This window comes from Coffea arabica, chromosome 2e (genome assembly GCF_036785885.1).
Source record: "Coffea arabica cultivar ET-39 chromosome 2e, Coffea Arabica ET-39 HiFi, whole genome shotgun sequence".
Classification (NCBI taxonomy): Eukaryota; Viridiplantae; Streptophyta; class Magnoliopsida; order Gentianales; family Rubiaceae; genus Coffea; species Coffea arabica.
This window is the reverse complement of record NC_092313.1, coordinates 6012995-6027844: the sequence shown is the minus strand read 5'-3', so window position 1 is coordinate 6027844 and position 14850 is coordinate 6012995. Positions and strand designations below refer to the sequence as shown.

Genomic DNA, 14850 nt, shown 5'->3' with positions numbered 1-14850 from the left:
ACAGTGGTCAAAGAAAGAGGACTTTGATGATGATGACATATTTGATGATGATATGAGAGAAGAGGAAGAAGATGCATGGTTGGTATTAACAGTGGTGGGAGTCCTTCCGATGCTGAGGTACTATTAATATCCCAATTGTGGGGACACGTGGCTTATAGAGATGGCAACATGTCCACTTGGCTAAATGTCAAGATCCCATGTGTTAATTCGAAGTAGTCTGCGGACGGAGCATAGAGAAGAAAGAAAAAAATAGTGGAGAGCGGTAAAGGATAGAATGGAATGGATGGAGGGACAGTCACGGATGTGGGGGAGACATGAATAACTGTCACCATGAATGAATGAAGATGGGCTTTTTTTGGGGTGACTTAATATTTGGTTTGGTTGCTGTTAACATTCTGGGGCCTATAAATACCACTCACCACCGTTCCATTTTCTGCACATAAGACTGGCAACTTCACGTGCCCTGTAGCTATCTATCCATATCTATCTCTGTTCTTCAGAGCTCAGCTTTTTCTGTCCATGTATAATAACTACTACTAGTAGTGAAAGAGTCGTATGGTAGTTAAGCAGGAGTCGTCCCGAGTACACTGATTCTGTTGTCGTTGTAGTTACTTAGTTGTATTTATTTCTTTCCCTGAGTCTCAGATAAGAGAGATCGATCTTATCCACCACGAGGTTCTTCTTGGTTTTCTGTGTTGGTTTGTTAGGGTGTTGCGGGTTCGAGGTTATCTGTTTCCTTCTTGTTGCCCGTATACTACTAAGTAACCGGCGATAGTTTTTATTCATTGGTTGCTCGGTTGACAGAGAAAAACAACCGCAAGTGAATTCTGAATTCTAAGCCGCAAGTAACTTGGTAAATCATATGGAGAAGGGAAAGCAAGTGGGTAGTTCATCTTCATCCTTTACTATGGATCTATTTGGTCCCAAGGAGCCATCCAAATCTTCCTCTTCATCCACTGGGCTCTTTGGATCTGTATTTGGGCCGTCCTCCACGGTACATACTTACAGCCCCACCCTTTTATTGCCTACTCTGCACCCTCTGTCTCCGTTTGTTGGTCGGAATTTCTTGATTTTCTTTTTTGTGAGCATCATTTACCACTACATGTTATTATTGACTAGTTAGCCTGAGAATTTGCAGGAGGATGTTAGTTTTCTTGTTTGGATTTTTTGATAACTAATAGGCCTGTAATCGAGCACAGAAAGCAATAGTTTGACTTTACGTGAAGATTGTGCATGTTGCTTGATATCCATCATAGATTGCAATTTGCTGACTTGAAATCATATCTCCCCCACACATGCTTTTACGTAGTGTTTTGGATATCTCTGTCACTATAGCATTGGGCGAAGGCATCAAGAAGATCATGCTTTTTTTTTTACCATTTTCACAATGTAATTTTACTACAAGAATTGCAATTCTTCACGATACTATTTGGCAACCTCCAAATCTAAAGCATTCACATTTTTTATTTAAGGGGCTTGGGAAGGACTCCGCTCATTCTGGAAGAAAGCAGGATTTTGGGAGTCAATATGGCACTGCCAGGAATGGAACTTCAGGTTTGTGTGCATGTTTTCTTGTACTTTTATCTGCCAACGAGCATATAGCTTTTCTGGTTTCCGCAGGTAATCTTCAAGATCCGCACTCGGTAGTTGGTAGTGAAAGGAAAGCTTAGAAACTGAACTTATATTTTGGTCAATGTTCGGATTTTAAGTATGCATTTCTGAGACATATATGCTATACCAAATAAAAATTCTAACGTTATTGCGATCTTGATCTTAGATTACATAAATCAGAAGAGCAGGGCGGACACTAAGGAAAAGAGTTCCATTTATCAAAGTGAAACTTCAGAACCGTGCTACTTCAGCTCATCAATCTACTATGGTGGGCAAGAAGTTTATTCTCCAACTGGCCAGAACACTAATTCTCAGCATGTCGTAAGTATATTCCCCTTCCTTTCGTGAAAACTAAATTCAGAGGCAGTAGTTTAAGTATTGAAGACTGGGCGCCTTATGTTCGTTCTCTCTCTGTTTCGACTGAAAACCAGTTCAGGAGAGATGGGGAAGATGATGATTCAAATGATAACAATCCGAGTTCTGCATCCAGAGGAAATTGGTGGCAGGGTAAGATTGTTAAGAATTCAAAGTTCATTCTTTCCATTATTTAACAAAGAAAGTGGAAATGATCATTTCGGATGATTTGTACAGGGTCACTTTACTACTAGGGCTAATGCTTTGTGCACAGCTAATAACCCATTGACAAGCAGGTATTTTCCTAATAAATTTTCCTTCCAAGTCTTGGGTGGGTTATTTCCTTCTTGTTTCCTCCTCGTTGTATTTTCGAAGGACATCCATCACAGCATATTGCGAACTGACTTGCTAATGTAATACTAGCATAACCCGAAACTATATAGAGCTGTGCTGTGATTTATATCACTTAATTCTGTCTGGAGTTAAAATTTTTATGATAACAGAAAATGCATTTGTTCTTTTGTCACAGTTCAGTGATGTGATTTTCCGTTGTTTAAATCTTTGTAGGGGGTCCAGACTCCAGAGACGCGATTTCTTTTGCATCATGAATCGTGAGAAGATGGTAGGGTATCAGCTATGGTTGTGACTTTGAAGGCTTGTAGTATTTCAGTTGATGTTTACTTTTTGTAGTCATTCCGTTCTTCTAGTATTTCTGGTCTCTGCTAATCAATGTAACTGTCCTATGTGGTGGTGTCAGCTAATTAAATGTAGCCGTCCGTCCTGTATATGATAAGTATCTTGTTTAATCGACAACCTGACCATCTCTCTCTCTCTCTCTCTCTCTCTCTCCCTCTCCCTCTTGTTGAAGTACATCATGTTTTCCTGGACAACGGCAAATCACATAAGCAAACACTTCATCCATATCGCTATTGTGACAAAAGCAGTTGAGTTATCCACGTTTCAGATGGTTTTCTGATGAAAGCAACCGCTTTTGTGACCAAAGTAATTGGTTGAGCTTAGCACAAAAGAAGAGCTAGTTAAGATGTAGAACTAGGACATAGGAAGAACTAAGAGCAGGTGCTGCTTGCTCGGTCCAGACAGTTTGGAAAAAAAAAAAAAAGAATCTGCAACAAGATGTTTTACAGTTGTACAGTTAATTTTCCAAGGTTCAGTAGTGTCTTAGATGGTCCCGCAACAAGCAGCAGCCAGGGGACCTTCACCTAAATGCTAATTCAAGTCAATCCATGTTAGATTTTGTCCAATCTGTCATGTGGTTGGTACAGTTAAAATTGCGGCTCAGAATAGTAAAATTCATCTGTTGTGGTCAGTTCACAACTGAAGCTCAAGAAGATACTCTGAGACGTTTGCATTTCAGACGTGTCTTCCGGAGGAGACATCTCAAAATTGCTGTTATGGGTCCTCTTTGTCTTTTTCTTTTATTTAAAAAAAAAAAAAAAAGAAGAAAGATTTTTGCTTTTGCGGCCGAGGGGGCACATGAATCTGGACCGTAGAAACTACTGCCTATGTTTTTTTTGTACTTGTTGAGCTATCACTCTACTATCCAAAAAAAATTCACAATCGAGAACTTGATTCTTCATTATCCTCAAACCGTAAAGGCTTGTTGCTTTCCAAGCATGATCATGTGATACGCGTATGCACGAGAAGAACATCATCGCCTCAGAGAAGAGATTGATTAGGACATGGGAGTCGCGTCATTCCACATTTGTTGGATGGATTCACACAAGAATAAGAGAGTATCATAGGCAAGGCAGAGTGTGAGCATAATAAGCTTTGCTACAAACACCAGAGGTGTTTAGACCGGTTATTATTAAACATAAGCCCAAACATGACAGTAGACTATCATTAATCATACATATGCTTCAGACATAACATAGATTATTTACCAGACAAACTAGCCAGAAAGTGTTTAATACATGCATGCTACCCAAAGCAGATGTAGTTCATACGCGGAACGTTATGGCTAGCAGTCTTCATTCTTCCATCTTCAAGACTTCAAGGCAATGTGTAAGCTGCACGAAACATGATGTTCAGTTTGAGATTAAGCTAAACGAAACGAAGGATCGGGAGATAAGATTTATTGATCCCTTTTCAATTTGAGCTTTATCCTTGAAGGGAAAATGCTGCAAAATCGGTCAATAGTAGTAAATCAAATGAGAATAAGAAGAGAGTGGCGTACCCCCGCATTTGTAGCCCACAGGACGATCAGCCAGATTGCAGCGTTTGGGAATGGTTACGGCAATTTCTGGCTTGACCCCAGAATTTTTAGCCGTGTCAGAGAGCATCACAGCGCAGAGGCATTTTGGATTCTGGCCCAGCTTCTTCACCTGAGCACAGCAGCCGCTAGAAACTGGAGCATTTGCATCTTGTGCTGCCTCTGCACAAGGAATCAGCTTCATAGCTTCCATGCCTGGAGAAGATCTTCCACATTCTCCAGCTCCATCTGCTCCATTCAAGCAGGAAATCCCCAGAACCACAAGGAACCCCAGAGCAAAAACGTACTTCATTGTAGTCTTCATCTCTCTTCTTCTGTGATTTCTTTCTCCTTCTGTGATATCTTTCTTCTTCTGTGATGTGCAAGCTCCCGCAACAATTCTTCTCGCTTTATACTGATGGGAGTAGCTCCCTTAGTGCTGACACGTAAATTCCACCAACAAATAGCAGTGGAGTAAGCACTACCTTAAAGGAGCTTCCATTTTCTATTCCAGCACTTTCAGATCAGAGTGAAGACTTGAAGGTTATGTGGCTAACTTGCGAAATTTAAGCATCGAGCACGCTGCAATAATTCAGGGCGTTCATCATCATTACCCCATTTTTGATCTTCTAAATTGCCGAAAGGAGCTTCAGTGAAGCAGCTGTCCGCATATGATTGATCCAAATCAAAGTTCCACACCCACATTACATCTCCGCATTTCTTGTCTTACCAACCACATAGCAACATTGTTTCTATCCTATATAAAAGTTCACACAGGCCTTGTTCTCGATGGCTTTAGATTTTACAGAATTTGATTATGAAAATTGATTATAGAGAATAATTAGAATCAGTAAAAGCTGCTCTTTCAGTAATTATAAATTTTAATTTTTTTGGATCGTTAACAAAATTTATAAATAGAATACAAAAACGACTGAAAATATCGCAAAAAACTGATTATCCAAAATTTTTTATCATTAAAAAAATTATAAACAGAATACAAAAGCAAATGAAAATATCACAAAAACTGATTATCCAAAATTAAAATCTTTAATCTATTAAAATAATCAACCACAAACAGACCCAAAATAAGACAACTCCCTCGAACATGGTAGTGTTCGATCATATAACGCACTAGCAAACAGTACTCCACAAAGCTTTCCACGCATGGCAGATGGTAGTACAAACGTGTAAGGTTACCAACCATTCTGCAATGCAGATTGGAACTTCACTCAGCAAAATGAAATTGCTTTAAGCATGTGGTTTGAGTTCTAAGCCCTTTCACAAGATTACACAACAACACCACCCTCTTTTATATATATATATTAAACAAGATCATCCTTCTGTATACGAAATGCATCAGATGGTTTCAAGGAGGAACCACGGCACGGCGTCTGATGAGAAGCACCTGATTTCAGCAATTATCAAGTTTCAGGGCCCCTTCATTTTCACAGGATTACTCTTTCAACCCACAAATAAATCTGATAAATTTTCAATAATACAATACGCAACTTCTACCAAGGAGTCTGATTATGTGGTTAGCTCCGGTTCTCAACATTTTCCGAACTTTTAGGTCTGCCCTCTCAATTTCATGCGACCACAATATAATACTATCTATCACAAAGCCATCTAATACTAATATCTAATATTCTGCAAACTCCACAATATCTAACATTATGCCTATGTCAACTTTGGGAAGGAACAAAAGAAATCAAGTCACAGAGTGCTAGTAATCTCATCATTTGCTACAACTCTATAAGAAATCCCACAAATCAAATTACCAAATGTCACACAACATTCAAAGTTTGATCTACTGGGTAAAAGCATAGACGACAATGGACACATAAATCAAAAGAGCAATTGGCACAAAAATAAGAAGCGGGACCACAGCTCCCAAGCTATGTGGACTCCCACAGGACAATGTCCCAAGCTTGATCTGCACCACATTAATCAAAGCCAGCATCAAGAATAGGCACCCGGAAGCCGACCCGGCAGCAGAAACCAAGTACCCGACCCGCAGAGCACTTTTATTCACGTGGGCCAAGTCCAAAGTGAATATGGTCCGATAATGGGCGGAGCGGGACAGCCTGATGGCCTGCTTCAGTCCCAGTGCGACCAGGCTGGAGAAGAGAAAAGAGCTGAAAGAGTAGACGTGGAAAGCGACGAGGTTCTCGGCGACTTTGGGACCGGCTTGGCAGTTCGGATCGGAGTTGAGTCTGTTGTCCGGGTCCTTCGGGTTCCAAGAGAGTCCGATGAACACAGCTAGTGTGAACAGGGAATTTACGTTAACGATCCCGTCTAACGCCGTGACGTGGATGGTTGTGGCCAGCTTCGGAACTCCTGCGTCGGACATTTTTCTCCCTTTTTTTTTCTGATGGGGCGGGCAGTGGAGGACCGGATCAGTTGTTGTGAGGGCGGTGGGTACTGTCAAGTGTCAATGGAAGAATTCCGCATTTTCTACCTTCAGACAGTGAAAGCGCGTTTATTCGGTACACCTGGACGCCTTTTCGGGGAAAAGAAGAAAGGATAATTTCACATACCTCCCCTGAGGTTTTTGACAATTACATAAGACTTCCATAAATTTATAAAATTTGTACTTACCTCCCCTATTTTCATTGTTTAAGTGACCTTCTACGTCCAAAAAGGCTAGACTTTTCTCAAAAATCCCACAATAAAATTAGAAAAGGAAAAATGATGGTTCATTGTCTCTATTTCATTCATTTTTATTTGCTATCACTATTGTCCACTCATCAACATTTAAATCACCACTAAATAAATACTTACCTTTGTTTTAGTGTCCCTTTTTTATCTAAAAATTTTCAATATACACCATTGTATCAACTATGAATACCACATCAGATATCTAAAAGTTTGCTTATAATCTCATATCAATATCAAATTTTGTTTAATAGATAATAATATTCATTAATATCCCTAAATTTCAACCCATGGCTACCAACTCTAAAATACAAAATAGTTTAAATCATCACTACTAATATCAACATCCAATATATTTCATCTACATAGAGTTCAAAATCAATCAAATTCTCTTTATATGAATAACATCACTAATAATTGCAAATCAAAAATAGAAACAAAATATAGTTATAAATATATTAGAAATACTTTTTTGTCATAACAACCATAACAGTATAATATTTATTTAGTTCCTATTCCATTTCCTATCCTTAAATTTTTTTTATTTTTTATCATTGTCAATGTCTTCATCTCTATTTAGTTTGATAATGAAATCATCACTCAACTTGTCATTTAACAATTTCAATTTGCTAACGCCTATCAAAATATGAAAACAAAAATGGACACAAAGAAACTGTTTAATAATAATGAAAAAATAGAGAATTGGAAATAGATACCAAAATAGGTAAGCACCAGTGGTTGATATATATAGTGATTTTGTTAGTTACGACAGTACACATTTAATCGATAAGAACAAATAAATAAGTTTGAAAGGAAAACAGTTGAAAGAGGAAGAGGATGTTAAAGAGTTAAGTAGGAAAAACTGTAGTTTGAGTTATTGATTGACAATAAATTAGAAAAACATAGAGTTTTTCAATGAATTTACAATTAATTAAGGGCATTGTTATCTTTTTATCATATAAAGAAAGGTCCTTTTAATTATGTAAACTTTGAGGGATTTGAGTGAAAACATTGTCTTAAATTATCCCAAGAACAAATTCTTGATTCTTTGAGGAAGAATTTACGGGCCAATGTCGACTGGAACGAAGTAATATGTTTGTCGCTCTCCTAAGAGACCATTTCATGGGGTTTAGTTTAGATCAGAAAGCACAAATACCGCTTTTAAAATTGATTTAAAAAAATCACACTACAGTTTTTCATATAATCCCCCCTCACTTTTTATTTTTTATTTTTATTTTTTGCAAATATATATTGACCAAAATTAGTTTTAAATTCTAAACTTGGAGTCAGAATCATTAGTTTTCCCCATCCTCTTTAGCCAAGGCAACAATCGGACCTGATAATGGCTTTGACCTCCTTTTCGTTTTGGGCATATTTAGTTAATAAATCTTTCAAGTACCTAAAAATTGGAATATGGTTTTTTGAAAATTTTGAAAATGGCATTTGATGAATTATTAAAATTGCATTCGATTCGTTCGTATTTGTCGAAGAAGGCTGAATACGAAGGACAGATTAAAGAGTTGGGGGAAGGGTAAAGATGAAAACTGATCTATATGTGAATTGTGTCGTGGGAATTTGGAAACTCTAAAACTCAATCTCTGATCAAGTTAGGAGGCTTTTTTGATGGGGTGGTGTATTAAGACTTGGAAGGCTCAGAATCAAGACTGGTGTAAATTGGGATGTGGTTGCTGGATGGAGAAAGTTTTCACTAACCAAAATCAAATTGGGAGCTTGGATCGCCTTTTACTTGCTTTTAGTGTTTCTAGCTTGCTGTGTAGAGTTTTCTGTTTGAAGTGATTGGAATATGCTTATTAACAAAAAAGTCAATTTTTGCTTTATAAAAAAAATAAAAACTGTATGGTGCTATGAATTTTGCGCTTAAGAATCCTTAAATATACAAATTTGTGTTGTTCAGAAAGCATAAGAGCCCATAGCGTATAAACTATTCAATCGGGAAGAAATAAAAGAGCTCCTTAGTTTTTAGTTGCATATGTCCTAATTTTAACTTATCAGTGTTTGCACCACAACATTTTTACATAGAGGCACACTTTTTTTCTTTCTTTTTTCTTTTTTCTTTTGAGAAAAAAGGAGCACACAACTGTTACATGGAGTTTGATTAGGCAAATCTGAACAAATTTACAAGTGAATGGGGTCTAGATTTTAGAATTTGAAGTGTAAACCATGAGCATGTCAAGAATTGGAGAGCATAAATGCAACTACAAGGAAAAATTGAAAAGGATTGGAGAGCATTGGGAAACACTAGCAAGAGTATTTTCCTAATCTTCCAACTAATATTAAGTCCAACTTTGACACATCTTCAATGTGCGACATACATGGACAAGGGGCACGGACGGTTGCAGGTGCAACCGTTCCGGACGGTTTTGGCCATTTTCAATTGCGCGTAACTTTCTTTGTACGTCGCGTAACTTTTTTTGCACATCGCGTAACTTTAGAGCAAATTTTTGTGGGATCCACACATGACGTGAAAATCGAGTTACAATTTGTGATATCAGCCGCACAATTTTTTGAAGCCAGATCATGGTCATTAACCGTTCAGGGACGGTCCCATTTCCGACATACATAGATACATTTTTGGGTGAATGGTCAGAAATGGCTTAAGCACGACATTAACTAATATGAAATTCTACTTGCATTACATTACTTAGCTAATCAAATAAATTTTTTTCATCTCCCACGCCTCCTTGCAACTATTTTCACCGTTAACTATTAGATTCAAATTCTAAAACTTACAGTGAGAAGAACCGTAAGAGCTCTTTCCTAACTGCTAACCAAATTATAAACAGTTTAAACAACTTTATTTGAGTGTGTATTGAAAGTGTAAGACACAAATTATATGAAAGCATAAAATAATATCTTAAGATGCACGATTAACCAATAAAATAAAATTGTAGAGAAGTTTAACGATAAACTACTAAATATGGATCTTCAGCCTCTCTCGCCCGGCTCTGGGCATTTGGTCTAGTGGTATGATTCTCGCTTAGGGTGCGAGAGGTCCCGAGCATAGTTGTCAAAATCGCGATCCGGATCGTAGGATCGATCCTACGATCCGGATAACCAAAATCGATCCGGATCGTATTCAGAGTCGCAAATCATATTAATCTATGTAGGATCGTGTAGGATCGTAGCAGGATCGGTAGGATCGTGTAGGATCGTAGAATCGTACGATCCTACACTTTTTTGTAAATTTGTGAAATACGAAGCTCCATTTTGCAAGTAAATGAAAATATTTGTGATATATTTGTAATTTATCAAAGAATTGCAGCCTTTAATTGCAATTAGGAGCTTTTGGTAAAATCTTACGATCCTACGATCCGATTCTGTGAAACTAAAATCGATCCTACATAGGATCCCGATTTTACAAACCTTGGTCCCGAGTTCAATTCTCGGAATGCCCCCTCACCTTATCTAATTCATTTTCGTTTTTGCTTTTAGGTAGGATTATTCCCAGAATTCCCAGTCACCCGTGCTCCGGGCATTTGGTCTAGTGGTATGATTCTCGCTTAGGGTGCGAGAGGTCCCGAGTTCAATTCTCGGAATGCCCCATTACCTTTTCTAATTCATTTTCGTTTCTGCTTTTTGGTTGGTTACCCCCAGAATTCCTGTCTCCAGGACAGACAAAACCGGGTAAAAATAGATGACGAACATGACAATCCCACCATCCTTTTGACTTCTCTTTACATTTATCGAGAAGGAGAAAAGCAGCAGAAAATGTCCCATGTCATTGAAACATGGAACATGAGACTTTCTGTTTCAGCTTCAGCCTTACCTCTTGATTCTTACTCGAGCCACAGATTCTTCTAGATGCTAAGACCTCCTATTGCAGCATACTCCAACGTGATGTACTTCACAGCAAGCTCTAGAAATGAAGAAAACACAGCGTTCACAGACTAGTTGGAGTGCAAACGCTACTATGACAAGCTTAAAAGTATTGCTTACTCTATTAACAAATCTCGTAAGAACAAGTCCATGGATAGGGGGGAGCCAGGGTGGGGAAACTAAAACTTCCAACTGCAGAGAAATGCCGCCATTGGTTTCGGGGACGACAATTCTTACAGGTTAGGGATGACTAAACATGATCTACTTCATCGAGATTTGAAATCTTTAGTTAGACACCACTTGACATCATTTACTCTGTCAGTTCGAAAATAATGTGCTTGAAGGAAAACCCCGAACAGATAATCCTTCAACCTAGTTGAAGTGTGTGAGAATGAAATGTCCTGTAATGTCTCGGCGTTCTTGTCACAATTGGTGGCTCATTGACACACATCAAGAATACATCTTTCTATCAGCAAACTCAGAAATGCAGAACCAACAACAGGCTAAAGTATTCCATGCTCAATTTAACATGATTGCCGGAGTACGGAATGTTTTTACTATGAAAAATCTTCTAATTAATGCACATCTGTAACAACAGTTTCTTTTGTTTGTTTTTCTCTGTTTCTATCTATAAGAAAACCAATTTGGCACATCCTACTTCCAAGCAGATAACTCCTTCTGCTGCTCAGCAGCTTCTAGGCTGCTCCGGCAAACAGTCCCTTCTGAAGTTTTGTTTGAAACAGAACTTAAGCCTTCGAGAAGAAGGCTACAGTTCTTTACCTTCAACTCACCACCCAGATAGTTTGTCAATACCCTCTTTACTCCAAGACCACGACGAGGAAGCTTGGTGCTACTGATAAGTGGAGTTCTCTCCCCCCTTGGAGAGCTTGCTCGCGGTGCAGGTGAAAAGTTGGGAGTGGTGAAGGCTGTTCTACAGGGAGTGCCTGAGACGGGCACAGCATATGGGTTTCCAGCCTTCCTTTGAGCAATTCTACTTACTCTTGGAGTTGATGACAAGTTATCAGACTGCCCGGTTAAGTCATCCACGTATAGTAGATCATCAATGCGTGCCACTATGTTGAAGGCTAGGCTCTCCAAGACTCTTGAATAGCTCTCCAAAATGGACATTCCAACATCCTTAAAAAGTCGTAAAGAGAGAAGTTTATGGCCAACATGATGAAACACAAACGACTCATGGAAAAAAGAATTTGCATAATTAAACACAACGAGAGTTAAACCTTATTGTACTGGATCTTGCTAACATCTAAAGCAGTTTGGCTAAGGCTAGGGAACCGCTGTTTTAAACCGAGCAAAAGATTTTCAGCTCTTTCCACAAGCAACTCTCGCTTATCTCCATCAATCATCAGTTCCTTGACCATATCCCAGGAGGACTTTGAAGTAGAGCGGCTATGATAAATCTGGTTCCTGGGACGCAATCTTCTGCGCCACACATAGATTGATGCCTCAACACGGTTGGCAATATCTAGGGCCACATACTCGGAAGACAGGTCCAGGCAATCGAGTAAGCACTCTGAAGAGAACTGCTCTGAAGTGATGTAACGATAAATGACATCCCCGAGACAGGATCTCCCATTCTGCAAGTAAAGACAGTTGCATATCACCTTTCAACAGAAATAATAGCGCTACTACAGATAAGTTTAATTGGACAAAGCCTGGTACCACAGCAAATGAATTTTGAACACTGTAATCGATTTGCATGGTTGCTAAAAAAAAAAAAAGAATAAACCTTAGCGGGACGACTGCAAATTAGCCATGCAAAATGTAAAGCAATAAATGAACTTAAAGGTAATTTGAATGATGCCATAACAATTATGAAGATAACAATGAGAATTTGTGCTTTGCAACAAAGTTCAAACCTTTGGAAGATTTGCCATGTATGACTCTGGAACTTCCATTTCAGCTAAAGCTGTGCTGTTGATAGCCATGGCAGCTTTGAGAACTTGAGCTGCACATTCACGCTTGTGAATCAACTTCTTCCTTGTATCATCAAGAAGCCCACTAGGGTGGACTCGGGGCACAGGCAACCACCACTTGTCCTCTTGTCTCTGAATGACTTGACGAAAGGAGGCTGATCCATCTGCCTCTGGGGTTTCTACATCCTGATCAACATACCAAAACTCCGTGCTGGTGGTAAAACTGTCTAGTATTTCCTGCAAAATTAAGGACTTAGCAAAGTTTCATAACATAAATCAAAAGCACAATTCACCTGGAACGACTCTTACTAGAAGCAGATAGTCAAGTTTGCGCAGTGCTGGGAGGTTAATGAGTATATCAGTTCGGGGTCTGCTAGTCATGACCTGAAGAGAAGATATAATGAAAACCATAAGATATATGAGGCAAACACAGTGAAGACCATATAATGACATCAACTCATGCTTTTATGGCAAAATAGATGGATTTTTTTTTTTTAACTTCCTGTCGAAAAATTTTTGAAGAACTGTCTAGCATTCTATGCTCTTGACAAATTATGGTTCAGTAATATGTTAGTGTCAACGTAAAACTATTCAATGACTTTGCTAACATAGAATTCCGAAGTGATACAGTAACGGCATTTCTTGAAAAGCTTGCAACATTTCATTAAGATGCAATATACAATTGAAAAATAAAGTAAAACGACCTCAAGTTTAGTTCCATCAGGAAGTATTTGGACAGAAGGAATTAATTCCACAATGTGATCACTCACGGCAAGTAGGCATTCCATCTCTTTTTGCCACATCAACTTCTTTTCGGGAGGCAAAGGTTCCAACCTCCACAATTGCCCAAATACAGTAGCTACAACAATCAAGTTTACGAGAACATGGTTAATTGTACAAGTGTGCCAAAAATTGGAAACTGCAGTAACAGGGAGATACATAGACTCACAGATACAAAGCGTTGTCTATAAAGACCATCAAAACTCAAATAGGTAGCTTGCAGAAAGTGATCAATTACCGCATAGGTTAGTTAAGGCGTTTGAAATGGCCAGTGCTGGGCACACCCCTCTTCCACTTCCAGACATATCTTCACCAAGTAACAATTTTGCAAATTTTTCTTTCATCATCTCTAAATCTGTTCAAATCGAAACAATATATTAACAGCCAGCAATAACAGGAGAACAACAAATTAACAAAAGTTGTAAGTAATATATCATAATGCCAGAATCGACAAACACTAGAAAACCATTCAAACTAAGGAAGCATAAAACCGAAAAAAAAAAAAAAAAGTTCCTCTTTGGCTGGGTTAAGAATTGTCTTACGGTAAGGGCAGACATAATTTAAATGTTCTAATCAATTGAAATGTTAAAGCACATCTACTGTACCAAAGCTAGTATTTTGGTTGAACTGAACTATTCATTCCCACCTATAAACAACAACAAAGATCAATGCACACACAAAAAATAAATAAATAAAAATAAAAGACCAGTTACCTTTCCTCAGGCGCTAAACATTGAAATGTCCAAAAGCTAAGAATTTTTCTTTCCAAAAAAAAAAAAAAAAGCTTCTTCTTGAAAATGAAAGGAAAATTTCTGGGAAAAAAAAGAAAAAGAAAAGGAGAGATAATCAAAAGAAGATGACGACAGACCTGAAACTCTGGAACCAAATTTCCTTAATTTGATCTTCTCATCGTCCTTGATTTGGAGTTTGTCTTCGTCAATTTTGAAACTCTTGGTGGGCGGAGGCTTGGGAAGAGGCCAACCTTTAGGAACCGGCGAAGAAGCACAGTCTCTCGCCTTGGCTTCAAAAGTGGATGCATCAGAACTCGATTTACTCGAATACGTGCTGCTGTTTTTGGACTCAGACGTTGAATCAATGTGCAAGTCTGATGAAGACCCATCTCTCTGTTTGCTCTTCTCAGCTAAATTTTCCATCTAAACTTTCAAAAATACATATAACCCAGAAAAACCCACTAGCGAGAAAGGAAAGATCAAAGTGAAAAATACTTTCTTTTTCAATTTGGTTCTGCATTCAAGGAGGCCATGGAAATGGGGGGAGAAAAATTCAAGTAGAATTAAGGTTTTAAAAATATATATTTTTTGGGTAGTGATGCACTATTAAGGTTGTGTTCTGCTGAGAGACTGAGACTGAATGACTGATAACTGGGAACTGAGGACTGATTGAACTGATGTTATTCCTTCTGCTACGTCCAGATTGCGAAATTTGATTTTCAAAGTTGTTTTTGGC

The 14850-nt window shown here is 38.4% G+C and overlaps 4 protein-coding genes and 1 non-coding gene across 5 annotated transcripts; 2 read left to right on the top strand and 3 right to left on the bottom strand.

The window, feature by feature from the left end:
- Positions 1–224: 224 nt before the first annotated feature.
- Positions 225–2778, top strand: LOC140036582 (uncharacterized). The gene is made up of 6 exons (XM_072078467.1): positions 225–994; positions 1473–1554; positions 1778–1932; positions 2043–2118; positions 2203–2261; positions 2533–2778. The coding sequence occupies exons 1-5, from the start codon at positions 863–865 to the stop codon at positions 2217–2219; spliced, it is 462 nt and encodes a 153-aa protein (XP_071934568.1). The 5' UTR covers positions 225–862; the 3' UTR covers positions 2220–2261; positions 2533–2778.
- Positions 2779–3741: 963 nt separating this feature from the next.
- LOC113730430 (uncharacterized) lies at positions 3742–4916 on the bottom strand. The gene is made up of 2 exons (XM_027255098.2): positions 4163–4916; positions 3742–3995 (listed from the first exon to the last, which is right to left on the bottom strand). The coding sequence occupies exons 1-2, from the start codon at positions 4500–4502 to the stop codon at positions 3979–3981; spliced, it is 357 nt and encodes a 118-aa protein (XP_027110899.2). The 5' UTR covers positions 4503–4916; the 3' UTR covers positions 3742–3978.
- Positions 4917–5898: 982 nt separating this feature from the next.
- LOC113730428 (uncharacterized) lies at positions 5899–6650 on the bottom strand. Its single transcript, XM_027255092.2, has one exon. The coding sequence runs from the start codon at positions 6525–6527 to the stop codon at positions 5985–5987; it is 543 nt and encodes a 180-aa protein (XP_027110893.2). The 5' UTR covers positions 6528–6650; the 3' UTR covers positions 5899–5984.
- Positions 6651–10323: 3673 nt separating this feature from the next.
- Positions 10324–10395, top strand: TRNAP-AGG (transfer RNA proline (anticodon AGG)). The gene has a single exon. It is a non-coding gene; the product is annotated as a tRNA-Pro (tRNA).
- A 780-nt stretch (positions 10396–11175) lies between these two features.
- LOC113730427 (rop guanine nucleotide exchange factor 5) lies at positions 11176–14850 on the bottom strand. The gene is made up of 7 exons (XM_027255091.2): positions 14252–14850; positions 13622–13738; positions 13308–13462; positions 12913–12987; positions 12547–12840; positions 11908–12264; positions 11176–11806 (listed from the first exon to the last, which is right to left on the bottom strand). Exons 1-7 carry the CDS (start codon positions 14535–14537, stop codon positions 11324–11326), a joined length of 1767 nt encoding a protein of 588 aa, XP_027110892.2. The 5' UTR covers positions 14538–14850; the 3' UTR covers positions 11176–11323.